Consider the following 24,100-nt stretch of genomic DNA (forward strand, 5'->3'; position numbering starts at 1 on the left):
TCATAATAGACTTTCTGTTTCCAAGATAGTTCACAGAACTAAAACCATTCTAGTTTACTAACGCATCATTTTAGACTTAGCAGTCATATCCTCCCACCACTTACCAAAGAACTCAACAGAAGAGGAGTTTAATATGAATTGGTATGCAGAGGTAAATCAGTACATGACAAGGTAGTATGTACCCACAGGAGATAATGATCAAGTTCCTACTCCAGATGAATTTATAATCTGATGATTCAGAATTCTAATTGGACAAATTTTCAACACAATTTTTATCTGTGCAAAAATTTCTTACCTTTCTGCCACAACAATATCCAAGGCTTTGCATGACTGGGTCAATTTCTTGTTCAAAGACCTCAGACAGTTTGGAGCAGTATTTGTACACTCGCGATGTTTTCCGATTATATAACCAGGCATTATTGAACATAAGCCAAATGTCATCCACATATTGCCAGGGCTCCTGATACTGTCCAGTGTCTAACTTCCTCTTGATGGTAGAAAGATCCATGGGGCTCTTCACGATATCAAAATAATCCTAGGACAAGCGACACCAAACACTATTACCATAAAGTCTCAGTATACTTAAGGTAGATGGCCTATCTTCCTATTATTATCATTCATTTTCCAGGGCATGTTGAGTCTTTGACATTATGTCTATATTTCAGGAGTTGATTGATATCCAACACTTCTTTAAATCATTAGTTTACAGATACAAGAAGCAGTTCAGAATGCAGAGAGGACAACAGAACGACCACAGAGCCCTGGCTGGTTTGGCTCAGCGGTTAGAGCGTCAGCCTGCGGTCCAGAGAGACCCGGGTTCGGTTCCCGCTAAGGGCATGTACCTTGGCTGCAGTTTGTCCCCGGCCCTGGTTGGGTCGTGTGGGTGGCGGCCACTCGATGTGTCCCTTTCACATCGATGTTTCTCTCTCTTCCTCTCTCTCCTTCCCACTCTATCTGAGTAAAAAATGGAAAAATGTCCTCCGGTGAGGATGAAAAAAAAAAAAAGAACGACCACAGACTTTGCATTAGGCAGGCTGATGGTCTACTGAAGCAATTCTAGGTGCTTTAAAATATTGTTTATGTGCGATCAGTTTAAAGACCTTAAACATTTTAGTACTAGAAGGGATCTACAGATGAGGACACTAAATTCAGAGAACATCAGTGATCCATCTAAGGACACAGAAAAATATAGGGGAAAAAGAAAAGTTCCTAATGGATTTCTGCCCCGCAAAGCACTCCATTGTCTTCTTCAACACCACTTACATCTTCAAATGAAACCTAGCAGCCTGGTGTAAAGACAACTTTAAGAGCAGATGAAGCTAATTTGGGTTCATCTTTTCTATCATAAACTACAACTCCAGTGATAAAAATAAACTATATGACCCAGGAATCCCACTCCTAGGTATGTATCCAAGAGAAATAAAAAAACACCGCACAAAAATGTGTATGTGAATATACCTCGCAGCACTAGTGTCAACAGCCAAAAATGTGCAAACAACTCAAATGTCAATCAACAAATGAACTGGTAAAGAAAATATGGTATAGTCACGTAAAGGAATATCACTGGGCCATAAAAAAGAAATGGACTTGTGCTACAAAAATGGATGAACCTTGAAAACATTATGCTAAGTGAAAGAAGCCAGTCACTAAGAATCACATAGTGTATGACTCCATTTAATGAAATGCCCAGAAAAGTCAAAATACAGAGACAGAAAATAGACTTATGATTGGTTGGGGTAGGGGTAGTGGGGGTCACGAGGGAAATGAGGAGTGACTACTTATGGATATAAGTTTCTTTTGTGGGCTGATAAAATTATCTAAAACTGACTGTGGCGATGGTCACACAATTCTGTGAATACACAAAAACCATTGAATTATATCCTAATAAAGCAATTAACAACAACAACAACAACAACAAAAACCAGAAGTACCACCTAACACTTACAGGGATTCCAAGAAGCTGAGGGTCCACAGGCTGACGAAAGGGAAGGGATTCTGGATCCTGTCGGTAAAGTGCCTCCAATGTTGGCATCAGTGCCTGACGTAATTCTTCTGGTTTGAAAACTTAAGAGTACATTTGAAATTAGTTATCAATTAATCAAAAGAAGAAAAAAAGTTTAAGTCGAAACTATAAAAATACCACAAAATACAGAAGTGCCTACATTGTTCCCAAGGAAGTCTCACTAAGGGTGCACTTCCTGTTTCTAATTCCTGGTCTGCTTTGGGTAGCACCTTCAAAACACCATGTCTAGTCATCTTTAAACACCTTTTATGGCTCAGCTAATTTTTCAGTCAGAAATGTAGTTAAGATGGCTTTTTGTGTTTTAAATCCTCACCTGAGGACATGTTCACTGATTTTAGAGAGAGAGAGAGAGAAGCATTGATGTGAGAGAGAAACATAGATTAGTTACCTCTTGTATGCGCCCCATTCGGGGATGGATCCTGCAACCTAGGTATGTACCCTGACTAGGACCCAAACCTGTGACCTTACGGTGTACAGGATGACACTCCAACTGAGCCACACCAGCCAGGGCAGTTAAGATGGTCTTGACCAAATAGAAAAATAATCCCAAGCCTTCCAAAAATTTATGAAAAGACTTATCAAAATAATAGTCCAAAAGATACTGATAATATGAGGGGAATGCTGTCAAATAAGAACAGAAAGAAGTCATTCATGAAATTGGTATTTAACAAGCCAGAAATTGAACCTGGCATTCAGAAAGGAGTTGTGGGTATGTCCCTAATGGAATCAAGTTTTTTTGTTTGCTTGTGTTTGTTAATCTTCAACCAAAGATATTCTTTCCACTGAATTTTAGAGAGTAGAAGAGAGGGAGCGGCGAAGAGCAAGATAGAGAGAAACATCGATGTGAGAGATACATGGATTGATTGCCTCCTGTATGCACTTTGATCAGGGCTGGGGATTGAATCTGTAACCCAGGTACGTGCCCTTGGCTGGGAATAGAACCCACAACCCATTTGTGAGTGCACCGATGCTCTACCTACCGAGCAACACTGGCCAAGGCATAAATGAGATCAATTTAAGCTGTAATTCAAGAAGCTAGTCATTAAGGGTCCAGTTTTGAGCTTTAAAAATACACGCTTGCCCTGGCGGGTTTGGCTCAGTGGTTAGATCAGCGGCCCGTGGTCCAGAGAGACCCGGGTTCGGTTCCCGCTAAGGGCACATACCTTGGTTGCAGTTTGTCCCTGGCTCCGCTTGGGGGCAGCCAATGTGTCTCTTTCACATTGATGTTTCTCTCTCCCTCTCTCTCCCTTCCCTCCCACTCTATCTGAAAAAAAAAAAAAAAAGTCCTCAGGTGAGGATAAAAAAAAAAAATGCATGCTTCAGCACAGGCCTTGTTATCTCTACTATTTACAAATTAATTTTATCTTCACGAGGGTATATGTGTTAGCACACTTCAGGTATTTTTCACCTCACTGTGGGGGCTGCCATGAAAAGAAATCAGATAAACAGATGGGAGAGGCTTCTTTGTCTCTCATATCTGATTGTAATATACAAAATTTGAGTGAACTTGTATGATTAGCTAAATGTTTTAAAGAGAGAATCCTAATAGTAAGACTGGGTTTGTTACAGCCTACATTAAAATAACACCTCAATACATACCACCTTACTTTTAAATGAAAATATTTTTTTAACCCCAATATTTTAAAGTACATTGTGTTAATGGAACATTTTTATATACATCATCTCCAGGAGTCAGAAGCCTCTCCCTTGAGGTAAGTCCTGCCTATGCCACTGAAGAGGTCACTACAGCCACAAGAAGTTCTAGTCTGAGTTTAACACCGTGTTAAGCAGCGCTGCTTGCTCAACTTGACTCAATATTCAGGAGAGTTGTTCAGAGAAGAGACTGCGTTAGCAGATGTGGGTTCACTTAGCTGAATAAGCTGGGGCAAGTTACTTACTGAGCTTCAGTTTTCTCATGTGTATAATGGGATCAATAGGCTCAGCATTTTTAGTGGAGTTGTCAGATGAGACAATCCAGGTGTGTTGCATAGTGCCTGGTGCACAGTAGGTTAATAATAAACGTCATTGGTGTTATTTTCTACATTTCAAGAATATAACTTAATCTCTCTCCTCTGAAAAAGACAATTTTAACCGAGTGTTAACCACCCAACCCTGAAGAAATGAAGGGTATGAATGACCCAGTGATTCCAGGAAGCAAATATAACTTAAAAATAAATTATTTTCCAAAACTAGTTAATGAAGGGCTCCAAGCTTAATAAAATCACATCAGAGTCAATTTCTGAGGTCCAGGAAGCCCAATGCCTGATCCCATTCTTCTCAAGTTCTTTGGTTTTCTCCCCTGCCTTCAGGAACACAGAGCCTAAGAGACTTACTCTTCTTCTTTGACTGTCCTGGAGCTGGAGATGACTGGGTAACTGAAGTACTTGGCTGGTCTTCCTCCTCTTTTGTTTCAGTTTTTAATTCAGTGCCTCTCTCTTCTGTTTCTGTAGGTTCCACTTTACAGTCTTCTGCTTTAGTCTATAAGGCAAGGTAGGTATGTTAGTATTCCAAAGACATGCAATTGGAAGCAGTCTGCGCCACGGACGTATCTGAAGACCCTTTTCTCACATGGTAATCAATGAAATGAGTTCTAATTATCAGAATACTTTCCTGTAACATGTTTAATTGAGTTTTCTAGTCTGAGTTCCTAACCAAATAACAGCAATTGCCCTACTCTCACCTCTGGAATATCCTCTGGCTGAGTATCTGTTGGTTCTGGCTGATCCACTTCCATTTTAGCCTCTATTTTCACTTCCTGTGAAGGCTGCTTCTCAGGAATGGCCTGAGAATTCACTTCTGTGCTACTAGTAGATGGAGGGTTTGACACCTGCCCCTCAATGCTTACAGCTGGCTGGGAAAGCTGGGCAGAGAGAGGGTGGAAAAAACACAAAAAGTTTGCCAATTACACAACCAGAATTTAAGCTACACAACAGGATGTCATGGTTAACCCCCTATTTCTAAGGCTGTTACCACCATATCCTTTTATTGTGCTTTCACTTACTGCCTATTTCACCCCCTTGTACTAAATCATGCTTTAATTTATTTTATTTTTAAAAATCCTCACCCAAGGACATGCTTAGAGAGAGGAAGGGAGAGAGAAAAATCGATCAGTTGTCTTCTGTACGTGCTCCAATTGGGAATCAAACCTGTGACCTTTCAGTGCACAGGATGATGCTCAACCAACTGAGCCACACTAGCTGGGCATGAATTATACTTTAAAACAGGAAATTGAGGACTTAAAAATACTGATTGGCTGGTTGCACATACAAGAGCCATTAATTGGCTCTTTGGTGACTTTCATTCTGTGGCAGTGTACTAGGGGCAGAGGTTTCAGAGATGACTGCCTAGAGGAGCTCACATTCATAGAGAAATGGAAAGAAAAAAAGGATAACTGGCTTTCTCATTTTGTTTCTAATTTTTCATTAGGAAGTTTCAAATGTACAGAAAAGTAGAACATAATGATTCCTCATACTGTGTGGCTCTTTGAAATGATCACATTCTAATGGGATAACTGTCCATTCTCTAATCTTTTTCCTAAGTCTTCCAATAAGAAACCTCATAATGAGAGGTTAATATTTTCAGGATAACCTACATAGAATAAAATAAAGTTTCCTTTCTGTACTCTGCCCTTTCTTGCACATCAAAGGCCAGAATGAACCAGCTGCTAATGAATAGTGTTTTTTTCCTGTTAATCCTCACTCAAGGATATTTTTTCCATTGATTTTTAGAGAGTGGGTGGGGAGTGGGAACATCTATGTGAGAAACACTGATTGGTTGCCTCATGCACACTCCTCACTGACCAGGGGGGGATCAAACCTGCAACTCAGGTACGTTCCCTTGATCGGGAATCTAACCAGTGACCCTTTGGTGCACAGGCCAATGCTCTAATCACTAAGCCATGTAGGCCAGGGCTCAATAGTGTTTTATAAAGTAGTGGTGACTAATGGGACTGTTCAGATAGATGTAAATTTAGATTTCTACTATATACATAAAGTGAGCTTCTCACAAGGAAGCTATAAGTTGTTCCAGGCCAGTACTTTTCTCATCTTAGACCATAACTTTCTAACCTTGGCTAGGACCACAGACACTCATAAATTCATGACTGTTGTTATTGTTCATTTGCTGTCAAATACTCACAGCTCAGACTGTTTGAAAAAGATTCTTTAAAATTATGTAGGTGTACTAAATGTAACAGACTCTCTCCCTTCAGTCCCCCTTATGTGCATGCCTTAAAAGCCTCAGAATATAACACCTAACAGCATAATCAATATCAGACCTAAACAAAATCTTTGAACTCCTATGCTAGGTAATACAATGGGAAAAATAATAATAATAAAAAAAGGGTAGAAAAAGTAACAAAGAAAGAAAAGAAAGTCCCTAACTACAAAGAGAGTCTTGTCTAGCTGGGGGAGACAAGATGAAACAGTAGATAACAGAAATAACAGCACAAGAGTACTCTGACACCACAGCACCGTTGAAATGATTCCACCTAAACCCAAGTCTCTGCTTACTGGAGTGGCAGGCTGCGGAGGCAGCAGCGGTGCTGTCGGGGTGGGAACAGACGTTGATGTACTCTGCTGTGAGAGAGGCTGCTGCTGTGGCTGGTCAGCTGAAGCAGCAGCAGGAAGTGGAGGCTGCACTTGGGGAGGAAGTTGCGTTGGTGGAGGTGTAGGTGTCTGCCTTGGAGGTGGATGTAGAGCCTGGGACTGTGGTCCAGGTGGCATGGTTGGAGGTGTAGGAACAGGGGCTGGAATTGCTGTTGCTGGTGGCTGCTGAGCCCCTATGCTTGGGGGAGTGTGGTGAGGGGTAGGGGTACGACTAGGTACGGGAGAGGGTGAATTCTGATGTAGAGCTGGTTGAGGGAGAGGGGGACAATGAATGTGGCTCCCTTGAGACCCTGGAGGCATTATAGGAGAATTCACAGGGCAGGAAGAACTGGACATTTGTGCCTGTTAAAATGAAAAACATAATAAGATGGCAATTAAGAAGAGAATTAAAGAAATGTTTACACAGGCAGGCTATATGCATTTAAGGACACAACTGATTAAACAGAAAATGGCAATGAATGCCTCCATTTAAAAATGTGATAAAAATCCTGTTATTGGAGCATTTCTTTGGATAATACAGTACAATTAAGTATACTACAAAAAATTCAGCAGAATGACCTCAGTCACTGCAGGGGCATGAAACAGGTGAGTACACAATGTTTTTTGGCCTTCCTGTGCTCTTTTCAACTAGAGTTCTTCTTTTTGCATGGCAGTTGTCAATAAGATTTCATTTTATTGTGTTCACTACTTTAAAAAAAAAAAGGTTAAAATTATCTATTTAATTTCTTTCCTAGTTTATAACAATTAACATAGATATGCCACAGAGTAATCTCTTCATTGTTCAGAATACCACGTCTATAACTGTTCTTATTAAAAACTTAAAAAATAATCTACTCTTATCCACTATTTGCTACCACCTTTCCCTGCAAAGAAAACCTAGACCAGAGGTTCAAGAATCACAAAAACAAGTAAGAAAATCCAACTGTGAGACATACTTGAGACACTGGTGCTTGACTGCCAGACGGAGCCAAAGGCATATTTGTTACATTCATTCCCTGTGTTGAGAACGGAGTCTGGGGAAGGAACTGGCTCTGGCTGGAAGGCTGCTGCATTCGAGGCCCATAGCCCATAGGCTGCACATAAAAAAAACACAGCACCAAATTGCTTTATTAGAGTTATTCTACTAGAGCAACTGAAATCACCAACTGTTCTGGCCCTACTGTGGAAAGGAAAGTGGTGCAATAACTGATGGAGGAAAGCCTGACAGTTTACCTAAATCTATTCTAGAGAAATTACAAGAGGTTACAAATTCTCTGATACACAAATGCACCTAGAACTCTGACAGAGAAGTAATTGCTCCTTTGCATATTCTGTTTAAGTAAGGAGAGCGTATCAAAATTTCATGAGATCTTTGCTCTTTGCTCATGGCGGTGATGTAACAGAACAAATTGTAAGACTCCATAATGGGTACAAAGAAGTAAAATCTTACAAGTTGTGACTGAAAGAGATGTAGCATTCATGGTCCACAATGAATTGTTGCATTTCATGTCTAAAATTAACCCAAACAAATACAGGCCTTTAATAAAGAATTATGAACTATGAAAGGCCCAAAAATCCATAATCTAAGGTATGTGTATTACAGATTAAAATGGAGACTAATAAGCCTCTGCATTCAATATGAAAGACATTATGCTAGACAACTCCAAAGAGGCTCTAGAATAAGAGGAACTAGCTAACTCAAAGACAGAGTAAGGGTTGGGGCCAACTAAAGGTGGGTAACAGGTTTAGAGTTTGCAACAGGAGCAATGAGATGCTTAGAGTCCTTTTTCTCTAGTTTCTAGGAACAGACAACTGTCCCTCCATTGCAAAAGATAGTTACCTTCCTGGGGAAGACAGGCATTATAGAAGAAAGGTGATTATGTCAAAGTATGCAGGATACCAAACACTGAGACTCCAGCAAAAGGTGACTGGGCTACTCAGCTTTCCAACACTATAATTATGAACAGCAGTTGGAAGCAAATCTTTTTTGTATTATTTTATATAGATCATAACCAAGAGTTCTTAACTATATTGGAATCCATAATATATATACTTTAGAAAGCTGGTTTTTCATTTAAAGCTTTCATGCCATCACATAAGTTCTGAAATGATCACTTACAGAGCATTCCAATTTCCAAATGTGCCCTAATTTTACCTAACAAATCCCGTACTGTTCATTCAGGATAGGGCCTTTTTTCAAAAGAGTATATAAAATAATACACTTTATAATGTAATAATTAAAAAAAAAATCTTTCACATGAATTTTCTTCAAAACATATCCTTTTAGTGTCTCAGTAATTATTTTTGTATGATAAATTCTTCTTTTTCTTTTCTTTTTTTTTTTTAATCCTCACCCGAAGACATTTTTCCATTTTTTGTACAGATAGAGTGGGAGGGAGAGAGAGGAAGAGAGATAGAGGGAAACATCGATGTGAAAGGGACACATCGAGTGGCTGCCACCCGCACGACCAACCAGGGCCGGGGACAAACTGCAACCGAAGTACGTGCCCTTAGTGGGAACTGAACCCGGGTCTCTTCGGACCGCAGATCAACGCTGTAACCGCTGAGCCAAACTGGCCAGGGCTTTTTCTTTTTTCTTTATTGATTTTAGAGAGAGAAACAGGGAGAGGGAGAGAGAAAGACAAAGGGAGAGAAAGAGATAGAAACATTGATGAGAGAACATCGACTGGCCGCCTCCTGCATGCCCCTCACTGGGGATTGGGCCCACAACCTGGGCATGTGCCCTGGCCAGAAATCAAACCAGTGACCTCTTGATGCATGGGTCAACACTCAACCATCGAGCCACACCAGCCGGACAGGATAAATTCTTAAAGGCAATTTATAGACAAGAGATAGGTGAAAATTAAGGATTCTAATGTTGATTGCCTATTTATTCTAATCTCTGAAACAATCATTTAATCATTTCCATAGTATGGCAAAATACAATAGAATTACAGAAAGAATTAAAGTTAAGAATTAATCACTATGGTCAGCTTTTAAGCAAGTGTGAGAATTTTTGTTCATGAAGTAGAAACAAAGAAAAAGAATTTAAAAATTGTCAGGTAAAGGCCAAAAGAGATTACCCAAAGAGGTCAAACTTACTGGGTTGAGAGTTCCAGGCTGAGCTAACTGTCCATGGTGCTGAAGAGGAGAGGTTTGCCGGGGTACAATAGGGGGCTGGGGCATATTCATCTGGCCAAATTGATTTAAACCTGTGAATAAGTGTAAAACATTAGATCTGAATACTTTCATAGGATCAAAGAATAAAAGAGTTCTTATTTTTGGTTCTACATCATTTTAATTAGAACAAATAAGGGAACCTGCTTTCAACTATGAATGAATCTGCTGAATTCACAGTAGCAATAGAAGGGCACTGTTAATTTACATACATTCCATCTTGGCCAGTTTTGCTGTGTGTGGTTTATTTATTTATTTTTGGTTAATCTTCACCTGAGGATATTTTCCCATTGATTTTTAGATAAAGTGGAAGGGAGGGAAGGAAAGAGACAGAAGGAGACAGAGAGAGAGGGAGGAAAACATCAATGTTAGAGAGACACATCGATTGGCTGCCACCCGCAAAACTCTGGCCAGGGACCAAACCTGTAACCCAGGTACATGCCCTTGACTGGCCGGCAATCGAACCCATGACCCTTTGGTTTGTGGATCAATGCTCTAACCACTGAACCAAACCAGCCAGTGCTTGGTCACTTGTTTTTAAATGGATGCTTGAGCATTTAAATGTCTTTTGCCCCCTGACCTGCCAGCCAACCTGCTCTTCACCCTTCTCCTTCTCCCTGGGCTCCAACTCCAAAACATTTTCAGAATTCTCATGCAGGTAATTATGATACCTCTGGTGGCAAGAGGGAAGAATCAAGGTGGCAAGTATAATCTTGTAGTACACCAGGGACTCTGTTACAAAGGGCTACAATTAAATACATGGATTTCTTCCATAACTTACTGGTTGGTGGAGTGATCCGAGGCATCATCTGGTTTGGCACGCTGCCACGGATCATAGATGGATCAGTGAGAGGGCCATCTAGAGTGGAACAGAATAATGGTTAGAAAAGCATCTTTCAGCCTGGTTCCCTTCCCTTAAAAAAAACAAAACCAAAACCAAAACCAGAATATGTTTTAGTTTTACCTTGAATTCAGTCTGAATCACAAAACAACAAAAACTATGAATCAGACAGGAACCTAGAGAAAATGTTAGCCCTGCCCTGGCCAGTTTGGCTCAGCGGTTAGAGCGTTGGCCTGTGGTCCGGAGAGACCTGGGTTTGGTTCCTGTTAAGGGCATGCACCTCGGTTGCGGTTTGTCCCCAGCCCTGGTTGGTTGTGCGGGTGGCAGCCACTCAATGTGTCCCTTTCACGTTGATGTTTCTCTCCCTCCCTCATTCCCTCCCACTCTATTTGAACAAAAAAAATGGAAAAATATCCTCGGGTGAGGATAATAAAAACAAGAAAATGTTAGTCCTGAAATACAAAAAAAAAAAAAAAAAAAGCCTCCAAATGATGAGTTTAGTATATTCCTTTAGGAACTATGGTGCTTTCATTACCGACAGAAAAATAATATAAAATCTTAAATTAAAATAAAAAGCTATTATATAGCATTTAATATCCTATTATTTGACTAAGTCAGATTTGTTGGTTTGTATGCAGCAGAATACACCCAAAGACAAGGGCCACAGACTTTGTCCAGGAACCAAATTTGATTGTGTATCCCAATAATGTGTTTTTATGTATTGTGGATATTGACTTTAAAATAAAAAACATAGCCCTGGCCAGTTTGGCTCAGCGGTTAGAGTGTCAACCTGCGGTCCAGAGAGACCCGGGTTCGGTTCCCGCTAAGGGCACGTACTTCGGTTGCAGTTAGTCCCCGGCCCTGGTTGGTCGTGCGGGTGGCAGCCACTCGATGTGTCCCTTCACATCGATGTTTCTCACTCTCTCTCCCTTCCTCTCTCTCCCTCCCACTCTATCTGTACAAAAAATGGAAAAATGTCCTCCGGTGAGGATAAAAAAAACAAAACAAAACAAAAAAAAACCATAATATAATGCACTACATATTGTGCACCTCTTAAAACAAAACGTATAATTAAGATATGAACGTATAAAGGTTCTACTCGCATATATAAATGAAAGGGGTTTCAGGCCCCTTTACCCCAAATTTAATATAGCATCATCCTCTTTTGAACACTGGTATTTGGTTTATACTTTATCATTCTCCTCAAGACATTTTTCTTGACTCGAGGCAATGTCTATTTCTGACTTACTTTTGTGTGTGTGTGTGTTGTTTTTTTTTTATCCTCACCCGAGGACATTTTCTTCCATTTTTTTGTTCAGATAAGAGTGAAAGGGAGGGAGGGAGAGAGTCATCGACGTGAAAGGGACACATCAAGTTATTGCCACCCACACGACCCAACCAGGGCCGGAGACAAACTGCAACCGAGGTACGTGCCCTTAGTGGGAACTGAACAAGGGCCTCTCTGGACCGCTGGCTGATGCTCTAACCGCTGAGCCAAATCGGCCAGGGCTTGCTTGTGTTTTGTCTGCAGTAGCTAGCATAGTTCCTTGCACATAGGAATTCAATAAAATGTTCTAATGTTTTCTTGGACTATGTGCACATTCACTAGTGTAGCACTTCCCAACCTTTTCCACATCATGGTGCACATAGAAAATATCTCTACAGCACTCTGGGAAAAGGCCAAATGCTTATAGTGACCCAGCTCTATCTCATACACCCCCACCCAAAGTGTTGTGCACTCAAGCTTTTGGCATACTTGTGGCACACTGTGCTCTAAAGCCCATGACTTCAGACAACTCAAATTTTGCTATCACTTTTGTTCATTTAATAAAAATGATCCCACAACTATGTGGCTTACTGCAATTCAAGTTACTAAGTTCATTAAGGACTTACTACTAACATTACTCCTAATAAAATGATAATACAGTCAAAATGAAAACTGGAGAATGCTGAAGAATGTCATATAATCTTTTATCTGCAACTGTGAAGACTTACAAAATTACATGTGTAACCTATGTTCACTATATAAAAATGTAGAGAACATAGCAAAAAGAGACAAACCTCTATTAACAGTTTTAATCTTCCACATATGTATTCACATACACTTTATACAAAACAAAGTTTTCACCTAATATATGAAGAACTTTTTCTCCTGTCAATATGAATAGGTACTACCAGGTAAATGCCAGCAGGGGCCAGAAATTTAATATCAATGAATGTAAATACTAAGCACCTGAAACAAGGAATAGGGAAGACTGTGGTGAAGGAGAGAAAGCACAACCCTGCTAGACAGGAAGGCACCACTGTAACTATAGACAGTGGTGAGGTGCACCTGTTGGAGAGAGGGCCAAATCTGCTATATCCCCCCCCCTTTAATTGATTTTAGAGAGAGGAAGGGAGAGAAACATCGATGAGAGAAAACATCAATTGGCCACTTCCTGCATGTTGCGTACTGGGTATTTGGCCCATAACCTGGGCATGTACCCTGACCAGGAATCAAACCTGCGACCTCTGTGCATGGGTCGACACACAACCACTGAGCCGCACCAGCTGGGCTAGATCCTTCCTTTTTTATTTTAATCCTCACCCTAGGACATTTTTCCATTTTTTTGTTCAGATACAGTAGGAGGGAGGGAGGGGGAGAGGGAGAGAGAGAGAGAGAGAGAGAGAGAGAGAGAATCATTGACGTGAAAGGGACACATAGAGTGACTGCCACCCGCACGACCAACCAGGGCCAGGGACAAAGTGCAACCGAGGTACGTGCTGTGCTGTTAGCTGGAACTGAACCTGGGTCTCTGTGGACTATAGGCCAATGCTCTAACCACTGAGCAAAACTAGCCAGGGCAGAGCTTCCATTTTTAAAGGAAGCCAGAAATCCAGATTTTAATGCAAAACTTTCTAATTTTTATTATTTATTTAAATATTTTCCCCTTGACTTTTTTTTTTTTTAGAGAGAAAGGAAGGGGGGGGGGGAGAGAGAAACATCGGTGAGAAAGAACATCCATTGGCCGCCTCCTGCATGGGGATTTGGCCCACAACCTGGACATATGCCCTGACCAGAAATCAAACCAGCGACCTCTTGGTGCATGGGTTGACGCTCAACCACTGAGCCACATCAGCCAGGTAAAACTTTCTAACTTTCAAAAACGTGAGACTAATCAAATAAAAAAAACAGAAATATGAATATGATGCCTACACCTGGCCCAAGCACTTCTGCTTACAACTACAGTGTTCATGATGTTTTATTTACTGACTACATGACATAAATTGTCACAAAATCCACTTTTGGCTTATTAAGTAACTTAATTTTTCATTTATCATAAGAAACATCTGATGAACATTTGAAGGAACACTTTGCTGATAGTTTTTAAGATAAATATTTACAAAGAACATATGTGTACATTTAAAATCATTAATTAAAATGGCCACCATTCACATTTAAATAAATACTCTCGTAATGCAAAAATACACATATAGATCAGTCACAAACTTTGACACAACACCAAGTTATACAGGAATCCTACTACCCCCATAAGAAACCAATGCTAACAGATTAGTATTTATTTCTTATAGAACTGTTTTCTGGGAATATGCTACAATTTAAAATATCAGGTTATAATACATACATTTGTCTGTCATCAACTTTTAAAGTTTTTATAAAAAAATTGAGTTAACTCCCACTCAACCTAATTAATAATTAGTTTAATCTTTTTCAGACTGTACATACATGTTGCTTATATTCACTTACTATGAACATGTTTCTAGGCCAATACAATGACCTATACCATAGTTACCCTTTGATTATATAATAAATGCATTATTACATTTTGCAAAAAATGAGAAAGTTCAAATCTTTCATAATTCTTCCTCTTACAATCATTTTCTCATGCAAATCTAAAAATTAGATAAAAATAAATTCACTCAACTTAATACATCAGTGTGAAAACTGTTATCCACTTTTCTTAGTTTCAGGTGTATAGCATAATGGTTTAATATTTGTACATACTGTGAAATGATCACTACAGTAAGTCTAGTTAACATCCCTCACCATACTGAGTTACAATTTTCTTTTCTTGTGATGAGAATTTTAAAGATCTACTCTCTTATCAACTATGTAGTGCAAATGTGCAACAACAGTGCCCTGGCCGGGTGGCTCAGTTAGTTGGAACGTAGTCCTGTACAAGTGGTTGTGGGTATGCTTCCCAGTCAGGGCACTTGCGGGAGGTAGCTGATCGATGTATCTTTCACATCAATGTTTCTCTCTTTCTTTCCCTTTCTCTCTCAAATCAATAAAAACATGTCCTTGGGTGAGAATTAAAAAAGAGATTATGATTGTTGCCCTGGCCGGTTTGGCTCAGCGGTTGGAGCGTCGGCCTGCAGTCCTGAGAGACCCGGGTTCGGTTCCCGCTAAGGGCATGTACCTCGGTTCGTCCCTGGCCCTGGTTGGTCGTGCGGGTGGCAGCCACTCGATGTGTCCCTTCACATCGATGTTTCTCTCTCTCTCTCTTCCTCTCTCCCCCTCCCGCTCTATCTGAACAAAAAATGGAAAAATGTCCTTGGGTGAGGATAAAAAAAAAAAGAGATTATGATTGTTAATCTCTCATTATAAAAAACAAAACAAAACACAGCTTTAACAACTATGGTCACCATGCCGTACATTATTACATCCCCAGGACTTTTATAACTGGAAATTTGTACCTTTTGACCTGCTTCACCCATTTTGCCCACCTCTCACCCTCTGCCTCTAGCAACATCGATCTGTTCTATGAGTTTGTTTTTATTTATTTATTTTTTAAATATGTTTTCTTTATTGACTTTGGAGAGAGAAAGGGAGGGAGGGAGAGAGAGAGAAAGAAACATCAATGACAGAGAACATCGACTGGCTGTATCCTGCGTGCCCCCCACTGGAGGCTCGTTTTTATGTTTTCAAAAAGAATCCACATATAAGTGGTATACATAGTACTTGTCTTTCTCTGCCTGACTTATTACATTTAGCATAATACTCTCAGATCATCCATGTTATTGCAAGTAACAAAATATTTTTTATAGCCAAATACTTCATATATACACACACATATATACATACATACCATGGCTACTGCAAATAATGCAGCAATGAACATAGGGGTGCCATGTATGGTTTTCTACCTTATTAAACCCGTTTCTCCCTTATGGGCACACTTCAGGTTTTTCACTTAAGTCAAATTTTTCATTCCTTTATGGTTTGGTTTGGTTTTCTGGATAATTTCTGGTTTTATTTCCTCAGCTACATTTTCATTAAGATAGAGTGATAAGCTAGGCTTGGTTTACTGATTCAGCCTTTTCTTTCAAAAAAATTTTCTTTTCTTACATTTTAACCCTATTAATTTGTTTATTTAACATCTTGATAGTTTAAAGAAGACTGAATACAGAATACCTGGGGGTTTGATTCTTGGTTCTGCAACTCACTAACCTTTACCATGGAAAGTTAGGTAACCTCTCTATGCCTTAGTTCCTCTTCTGTAAAATGGGAATATAACAGCACCTACATTATTAGGTTGTTAGCACTTTCAAATCTGCTTTTTTTTAATCTATATCTCCCTACTGATTATATTTCTTTTCCATTTTATTTTGAACCATTTAAAATAAAGCTGTTTAAGTCCTACCTTCTGTTTTGTTATTGGTAATACAGATTTTAACTTTGTCAACACGCCCAGTGCCTTTCTATCCTCTGCAGTCTTTTTATATTTTCGGTCTCATGTAGCAATTTTTTCTGCTAAAAATTTCATTTTTTGGAATAATTCTTCAAATGCTTTTTCTATTATGCTGATTGTGACTTTCCCTTGCAGTTTCAATTTATCAACTCAAGGACCCCAGATTGGATTCATTCTAATTGTTATTTATCTCTGTATAGGGAGCAGTTGGCTTAGGCTGTGCTGTTTACGCAAGAAGAGGTAGGTGGAATCACTTTAGAGCTGTCACTCACTCAGCCATAGCTTGAACATCACTTAATACTGGGGCACTTCAGTATGTTTCTGGAGCATTTGGATTTAAAAGAATGAACAACCATTTAAATTCTTACCAACAGTACATATTTTTTTAGGTCACATTGTCACTAATGCCCATTTTAACCTTTAGAGACCCAAAAAGGTCTGCACTGACTTTACTTATTAATTTTCTTTTCCCACTTTTCTTCGCAAATATTTCTTCTATTAATATCTTTAATAGACAGACCAAGGAAAATATTTTCAATACTAATCATGTTTATGGTATCTTTCGTTTCTTAGTTTAGAGCTCTTTCTCATTTCATTTTATGTTTTCTTCAGTATTCTATATTATACTTTCAGGGTTTTTTGTTTAAAGTTTAAAACTTTTTATTCTTCTACAATTAATTTCTGTGTATGGGGTAAGGTAGAGATCTCCTTCTACAAAATGTCAGATTTAGTGTAAGTTGAAAGTCAACATATACTTAGGGCTATTCAGTTCCACTAACACGTGTTCTGCCTGCCTGCACTGTTTTTACTCTAAAATAGCACTACAAATTAGTACCTCACAGACTTTAAACTTGGCTCTAATTTCTAAAGAATTCAAATAAATTCCACCACGCCCAAGCATCTCAAATTTGTCCACTTGTTTCTGTACCTTAGTTACACCCCTCATTCAAACCATTAGCACTGAAGCAGTCTCAACTCTAGTCTTGACTTTGTTTCTGAACATTTGTTCTACCTACTCAAAAGATACCTGCACTTTCCCTTGCCAGTGGGCCTCCATGTACACTATTCCCTTAGCCAGAAATGCTATTCCTCTTCTCAATTCTTTCCATCATACAATGAGAAAATACATCTAGCACATGGCAGTTAACAAATGAGGTTGCTAGAGGCCAGTGGCAACCAACTGTTCTTCACTTTATGTCAAGGCCTGACAAGGATGAATTTCTAAGCCTAGCTATAATCTACTAATGGCATATAAGAGTTGATACCTGCTAGCTCAGATGGTGCTACTTATAATACAGCCTCTTTCCTATCACAGCTTTTCTTCACATCACTTAAATAGCCTATATTCTTTCTCGCTATTGTGTACCTAACTCCACATTTCACTGCTTGGAACCTGCCAACAAGTCAATGAATAAATGAATAAGACAATGAATAGTAATCCTGGCTATCTGGTTAATTCATTAGGTGAGACGGCTGCTATATTAGAACACTGAAACGGTCAAGATTGACTTTTAAATGATGCTTGTAAAAAACAGTTTTTAGACTTTGAACATACTGTGTCAATGTAAATAATATAACATTGTGTGTTTAGGATGTATGAAAGCTGATGGAGCCTTTGAACCTGCTCAGTCTACACCTATAGGTTGCCACCGTATGCAAGTCAGTGAAAACCTGTGGGCTACCTTTTTCTAGGTGCACTGTGAGAGGGGAGTATCTGGGCTCTCAAATGATGCCAGATTATCAAGACATTTTAAGTATCATTCGCAGAAATCTTAAATATACTGTTCAACTACTGTTTGTACCAGAGGATATATTCTTTTCTCTGCATGGCAAAAAAGGGTCATCAGAAACTAGAATACTTGCATAAGTTAATGTAAATTAATGACTTTGGTGAGAAATCATTTATTTCCAAATATTCCCCAAATCAACTATAACAAAAAGCACTTACTAGAAGTCATTCCTGGTTGTGGCTGCCCCATGTTAGGCCCTGGATTCATGGAAACTGGCACCATGCCTGGAGTATTTGGTAGCATGTTTTGTTTTTGTAGTCTAGTCCTTCGTTTTTCTTCTAGTTCTTTCTGGATTTTATAGATCTTCTCAGCTAACAGGTGGTAGTATTCCGCCTTTTTGAATTTTGGAAATAAAGAAGAAAACCAAAAATCAGTATTAGGTAACAGAAAAAATGAGCTAAGAACAGGTTTTAGCTTCACTTCAAGAGGTAGGCAGAAACCCAAAGTGGGAGGAACCTAATCTACTTTCTTGAATCATTCAAATATGAACTCATTTCTGAATGATCACATGAAAAGCAGCTTTATTATGAATGTACATATTAAAGTTGACATCTCAAAGTAGGTTTACAAAGTATGTGGTGGCAATTTACAGCACACACAAATATTATGCTATGCTACATGTTTAAGAAGTGCCAATTTAGAGAAGAAAGTTCAACTGATGCAGAGAAACTGTACTACTACTTGAGATGAAAATACTAAGCAGCTGATTCACCATATTGTAGTGAAAATAGCCCAGAGCTAGAAACAGCTCAACCACTTTATAAGTTGACAGAAGGACAACCCAGATAAAGTGCCACATGAGTGCACTGTATTAATAAGAGGAAAATGTAAAATTCTCAATGACATACACTTCATGAAAATTATTTTGTTATCTTGACTATGCACAATGAGAATAAGACAGGACAGCTAAAGGGTATCATCTGAAGTACATGTTACAAAGAGGAATAAACTAAGCAACCAGAACAGGTCCATTTCTGAATTTATACAGAAAAAACAGGTGCTCACTCGATTATTTGCAGATTCATACATGTCCCCTTCAACTTTCCGGGCATATGCAACTAGGTTTTCCATCCGTCTGTCTTTTAAAGCCGCAGGATCCGGAGTAGGAAATATGGCTTGAACACTAAAAATAGAGAATCCTACAACTGTTATATCACATCAGCTTTTTGTTTTTAACTCATCATAGAAATGTACAGTACTTTAAATTTTTTTTATTAATATTTTCTCATTTTTGTATAATATATACACATTAAATAAAATTTAAAAATGAAGGGTGCAATGTGCTCAAATATAAAATACTGGCCAAAATAAAACTGTCCTTTTGTGGTAAACAAAAGGTTTTCCTGACCAGAATATAAGAAATGATTCTATAAATATACTCTCTGGCCCCTCCCTGTGGCTCTAATTTGGAGCAAAATAGTATACTGTGTAATTTGCATAAAGGAAGCAAGAAAACCTGACCTTTGGTATAGTATCAATTAGCAACAACCTTCATATCCTTCTCTCTCCTAAATTTATTCAGCTTAGTAAATAAAATAAAACCTAATCATCATTATGAAATCTTAAAAGATAAAAAACTTTAAGTGGAGGGGGGCAGAAATGCATGATACCCATGTTCCTAAAAACTGACAAATGTGGTTTCTAGACACTAATTTTATCATTTGGATATCTCATGTTCAGTTGTACAGTACCTGAAGGAACCAGAAGGGAAATAAACAGAAATTCAGAAGAATACTTGAGTTGGTGAAAAAGGTAACATCAAGTCAGATGATCTACCCAAATAATTATCTCTGTTCAGTAAATAAAGAATATGGATGGAATGAACAAAATTGCTCTATTAAGTGAAGAACAAAGGAAAAAAAAAGACCGCTATCTCCAAAAATAACAACGCCGTGTGTTGTTTGAAGTATAAGTTCTGTAATCACAGAGATCCAAGCTCTATCTTTCTGATATTGGGCACATCATGTTTTCCCACTCTATTGTCCTTTCCCCTCTTTATTCTGGATAGCACTCTTTAAAGAAGACAGCGTTTGTGAGGCAGAATGCCTGGTATATATCAACTTAACAACAAACACTGTAGACTATTTCACAAACTATTGGTATGTGTACTTTTTCTGAGGATCAGAAGACCATCCTACTGGATTCAACTTGTCAAAACAACAGCTTCACCAGGGATAACAAAAAACTGTTGCCACTGCTATATTCTAGTAACTTGAGACTTAGTTTTCCTTTTTAAATTATAAATTTTGTAAAGGCAGTAACACTAAAATGAATAATTTTTAACTAATATATTTATTACTGTCACTAGGCAGTAATAAATAGTTCATATATTATTAAAGCTGAAAGATTCCTAACAAATGATGGTGAAAACTTGAGAGGCAGAGACTAACTAGGAAGCAAGAAAGCCACAGGAGCATATCAGCAGCCAGGCTATAGAAAAATCAATAATATTCCTCTTGTGGTTAAGTGCCTGGCAGAATGAAAGCATGTTGACATGGTAACTCTTTATGAATAAGACATGCCTACAATCTTACAGTTTGTGAACAAGATGATTTCGAAGATCCTGAGTAATATCTTCATGCCATTGTTTCCGAATTCCAGTACTGGATGGCTGAGCTGCTGTTGGCATAGGACCCAGGGAGGCCACACTGGCATTTTCATTCATCATTGGGCTTTAAAACAGAGAGATGAAATAGTTTTAGTGAAGAGGGCAGGAGCAAGGAGATCTCATTTAAGTAGAGTTAAAAGTGATGAGTGCGCCCTGGCCGGTTTGGTTCAGCGGTTAGAGCGTCGGCCTGCGGTCCTGAGAGACCCGGGTTCGGTTCCCGCTAGGGGCGCGTGCCTCGGTTGCACTTTGTCCCCGGCCCTGGTTGGTTGTGCGGGTGGCAGCCACTCGATGTGTTCCTTTCGCATCGATGTTTCTCTCTCTCTCTGTTCCTCTCTCTCCCTCCCACTCTACCTGAACAAAAAATGGAAAAATGTCCTCGGGTGAGGATAAAAAAAAAAAAAAAAGTGATGAGTGCAATGAGTCTAAATACACTGTGACAAATGTATTTACTACATAAAGGTGGGGAGATAGTGTAAATGTGTCTGTGCTTCTGTGAGGGAAAAGTGTACACCCACAACATTTCATTATGTTATGAGGAAAAATACTTGGATTTAGAAGACTAAGTCTTGTGTTATAAGACTAAGCTGTCATTTTGACGCACCTTATGCCAGGGAATTCGTTGGGCAATGGACTAATTCTAAACACTGGGACAGAGCAAACTCATTTTTTAAGTAGCTGCATATTGCAACTCCCTACTATGTATAGGAAGGTGTAGGTTACACCAAATAATTGATACAATTTCAAACAGGTTATATATAGCCTAAAAGTATGGAATTAAACATCATATTTGTCTTTATTTAAAGGATATCTTCAGGTCAAAAAAAGAAAAAAAAAACTATAAGAAATTCTAACAAGAGTTTGGAAAATGACACAGAGCATAAACCAAAAAAAAACTTACTTTTGAGAATTTATGGCTGAATGCAACATTGAATCAGAAAGAATATTCGGCGCTTGAACTCCTACACCTCCATTTACTCCCATAGGATTAGCATCTAGGTCAAAACAAAAAACAACACAGACTATTTAAAATACCAGTAACAAAAAAACAAATAAAAAAAGAAGGAAAAGCTATAAAAGTCCTAGAAGAAATTATCACAAGAAATTTTTATCCTTTTAAGACCCCAAATTCAGATCAGGGGTAGAAAATACTAGCAGCATGTATAATAATTATTAACAGTATAACTAGCAACACATATATAAAGGCTAATACAAGAAGTACCTTTACAAACCAATTAGAAAAAGATGAACAATCCAATAGGAAAGGAACAATTTACATAAAAACAAATACAATACCTTAAAAAACTGCAAATATGTTCAACTGTACTTATAGTAAAACTTAAAACATATTTTTCATGTATGAAACTCTGAAAATGTCTTTTTATAAATTTTTTTTTTTATCCTCACCCGAGGACATTTTTCCATTTTTTTGTTCAGATAGAGCGGGAGGGGGAGAGAGAGAGAGAAAGAGAGAGAGAGAGAAACATCGATGTGAAAGGACACATCGAGTGGCTGCCACCCACACGACCAACCAGGGCCGGGTACAAACTGCAACCGAGGTACGTGCCCTTAGCGGGAACCGAACCTGGGTCTCTCTGTACAGCAGGCCGACGCTCCAACCGCTGAGCCAAACCGGCCAGGGCAGCATTTTGTAATTTTTTTATTTTTTGTTAATCCTCATTCGAAGATATTTTTTCCATTGATTTTTATAGAGTGGAAAGGAGGGAGGGAGGAAGGTGGGGGGGAGGAAAAGAGGGGGAGAGAGAAACATCAATGTGAGAGAGACACATCGACTGGTTGCCTCCTGCAAGCTGCCAGGGATCCAACTTGCAACCCAGGTATGTGTCCTTGACAGGAAATCAAACTCATGACTCTCAGGTGCACAGGCCGACACTCTAACCACTAAGACACACTGGCCAGGGCTGTGAAAATGTTTTAAAGTTTGAAAATACCAAGTGTTGAGAAAGAATTGGGGAAAGAAGCATTTTCAATGAAAATTCATAGGTGTGTAAACTGACACTCTGTTGGGAGGGCTATTTGGCAACTGCTAACAAAAATATTCATGCACATATTCTTTTACTTAGGAGTTCTTCCTACATTGATGTTCATATACGTATGAAAAGACACAAATATAATGATGTTAAAAGAAGCAAACCCCCCCCCAAAATTAGAATCAAAACTGTTTCTAAAACTGAAGTATACATGCATAGGCTTTCATAAGCACAGACAATTTATGTAAGGACATAAGGAACCTAAGTATAATGATCGCCCTACAGAGGGGAACAAAAGGCAGTGTTTTGGTTAAAATTAAACATTTAAAATGTAAGTATACTCCTTCAAACCGGTCTATCTCTGTGTGCATATATTCTTCAATTAATAATTTTAATAAAAATTGTTTTAAAAAAATAATCCAACAGCAATGTGCACAATAGACCAGTTTCATGTGGTTAAACAACACTTATGTTACACAATTCTATTAGTGTACCTGTATTTTAGTTTAAAATAAGAAAAAAAACTTTCCACTAAAGTGCTTAAAATTAGCTAGATTTGTAAACAATGTTTAATGAAGAAAAATGCTGTTGTTTTCTTTGAACATCACTGCTTCCTAAATGCTTAGGCAGAATGTTGCTTCTGTGACAGCACAGGCTGGCTGTTAACGGTAGTTGCTGAAAGTGGTCTTTTAGAAAATTTATGTAGCTCTGGCCGGTTTGGCTCAGTGGTTAGAGCATCCGCCTGCGGTCTGGGGAGAAAATTTATGTACCCTTAACACAGGTTTGTTTCGTTGGTGGCAACAGTATAGACTAGAGTTAAAAGAAAAAGAGATTAAACTATATATTAATCTGCTTATCTTACTGCCTTCTGATGGCACATGAAAACACAGCAAAACATTCTCTCCAAAGTTTCTCAGTCCACTTAATATTTGACACTGATGTCAAGTAATGGCTCAATCATAACTTCAGAAGGGATACCCTTACAGAGATTAGTATGTAAGATGGTTAAGAGTAAGCATTCACGTGAGAATACAAAAATGCAAGAAGCCAGATGTTACTGGCACTGCCAGAGAATAAGGAAAAGAAAATATAAACAAAAAAGAATTCAGCGAGAATACATTTTTGTTTTCTAATCCTTAGGAGGAATCCCATACTAAAAAAATCTTTACAGAATAAGTGAAATCAATAGAAACTAGAAGATTAAGAATGTGATTGTGGAAGGCTTACAATGAAAAGCTAATTTGGGGCTCCAGAGGGGATTCCCTCTTCCCTCCCTGCTACAGAATCTTGATAACCTGACATGTAATAGAGATTCTGTAGTTTTGTCTACTTAATAATTTAACTGCCCATTCAGACTAGTGATGTTACAGTGAACATGTTCCTTTGGTATGTTT

General features: G+C 38.7%; 1 protein-coding gene across 4 annotated transcripts in view; it reads right to left on the bottom strand.

Moving 5' to 3' along the window:
* Positions 1 to 24,100, bottom strand: part of EP300 (E1A binding protein p300) — an 87,490-nt gene that overhangs the window by 21,300 nt on the left and 42,090 nt on the right. For 2 of the 4 annotated variants that reach the window (XM_036252359.1, XM_036252358.1), the window contains 12 exons: positions 21,617 to 21,710; positions 20,645 to 20,782; positions 19,116 to 19,233; positions 18,269 to 18,443; positions 10,568 to 10,645; positions 9,712 to 9,821; positions 7,566 to 7,703; positions 6,535 to 6,972; positions 4,704 to 4,883; positions 4,357 to 4,501; positions 1,946 to 2,064; positions 296 to 535 (listed from right to left, as the gene is read on the bottom strand). In XM_036252359.1, coding sequence (XP_036108252.1) covers positions 296 to 535; positions 1,946 to 2,064; positions 4,357 to 4,501; positions 4,704 to 4,883; positions 6,535 to 6,972; positions 7,566 to 7,703; positions 9,712 to 9,821; positions 10,568 to 10,645; positions 18,269 to 18,443; positions 19,116 to 19,233; positions 20,645 to 20,782; positions 21,617 to 21,710 — 1,973 coding nt within the window. The remainder of the gene's footprint in view (positions 1 to 295; positions 536 to 1,945; positions 2,065 to 4,356; positions 4,502 to 4,703; positions 4,884 to 6,534; positions 6,973 to 7,565; positions 7,704 to 9,711; positions 9,822 to 10,567; positions 10,646 to 18,268; positions 18,444 to 19,115; positions 19,234 to 20,644; positions 20,783 to 21,616; positions 21,711 to 24,100) is intronic. The other 2 variants (XM_036252361.1, XM_036252362.1) reach the window with 2 other exon arrangements.

The sequence above is a fragment of the Molossus molossus genome, unplaced genomic scaffold, assembly GCF_014108415.1.
Source record: "Molossus molossus isolate mMolMol1 unplaced genomic scaffold, mMolMol1.p scaffold_m16_p_10, whole genome shotgun sequence".
Lineage (NCBI taxonomy): Eukaryota > Metazoa > Chordata > Mammalia > Chiroptera > Molossidae > Molossus > Molossus molossus.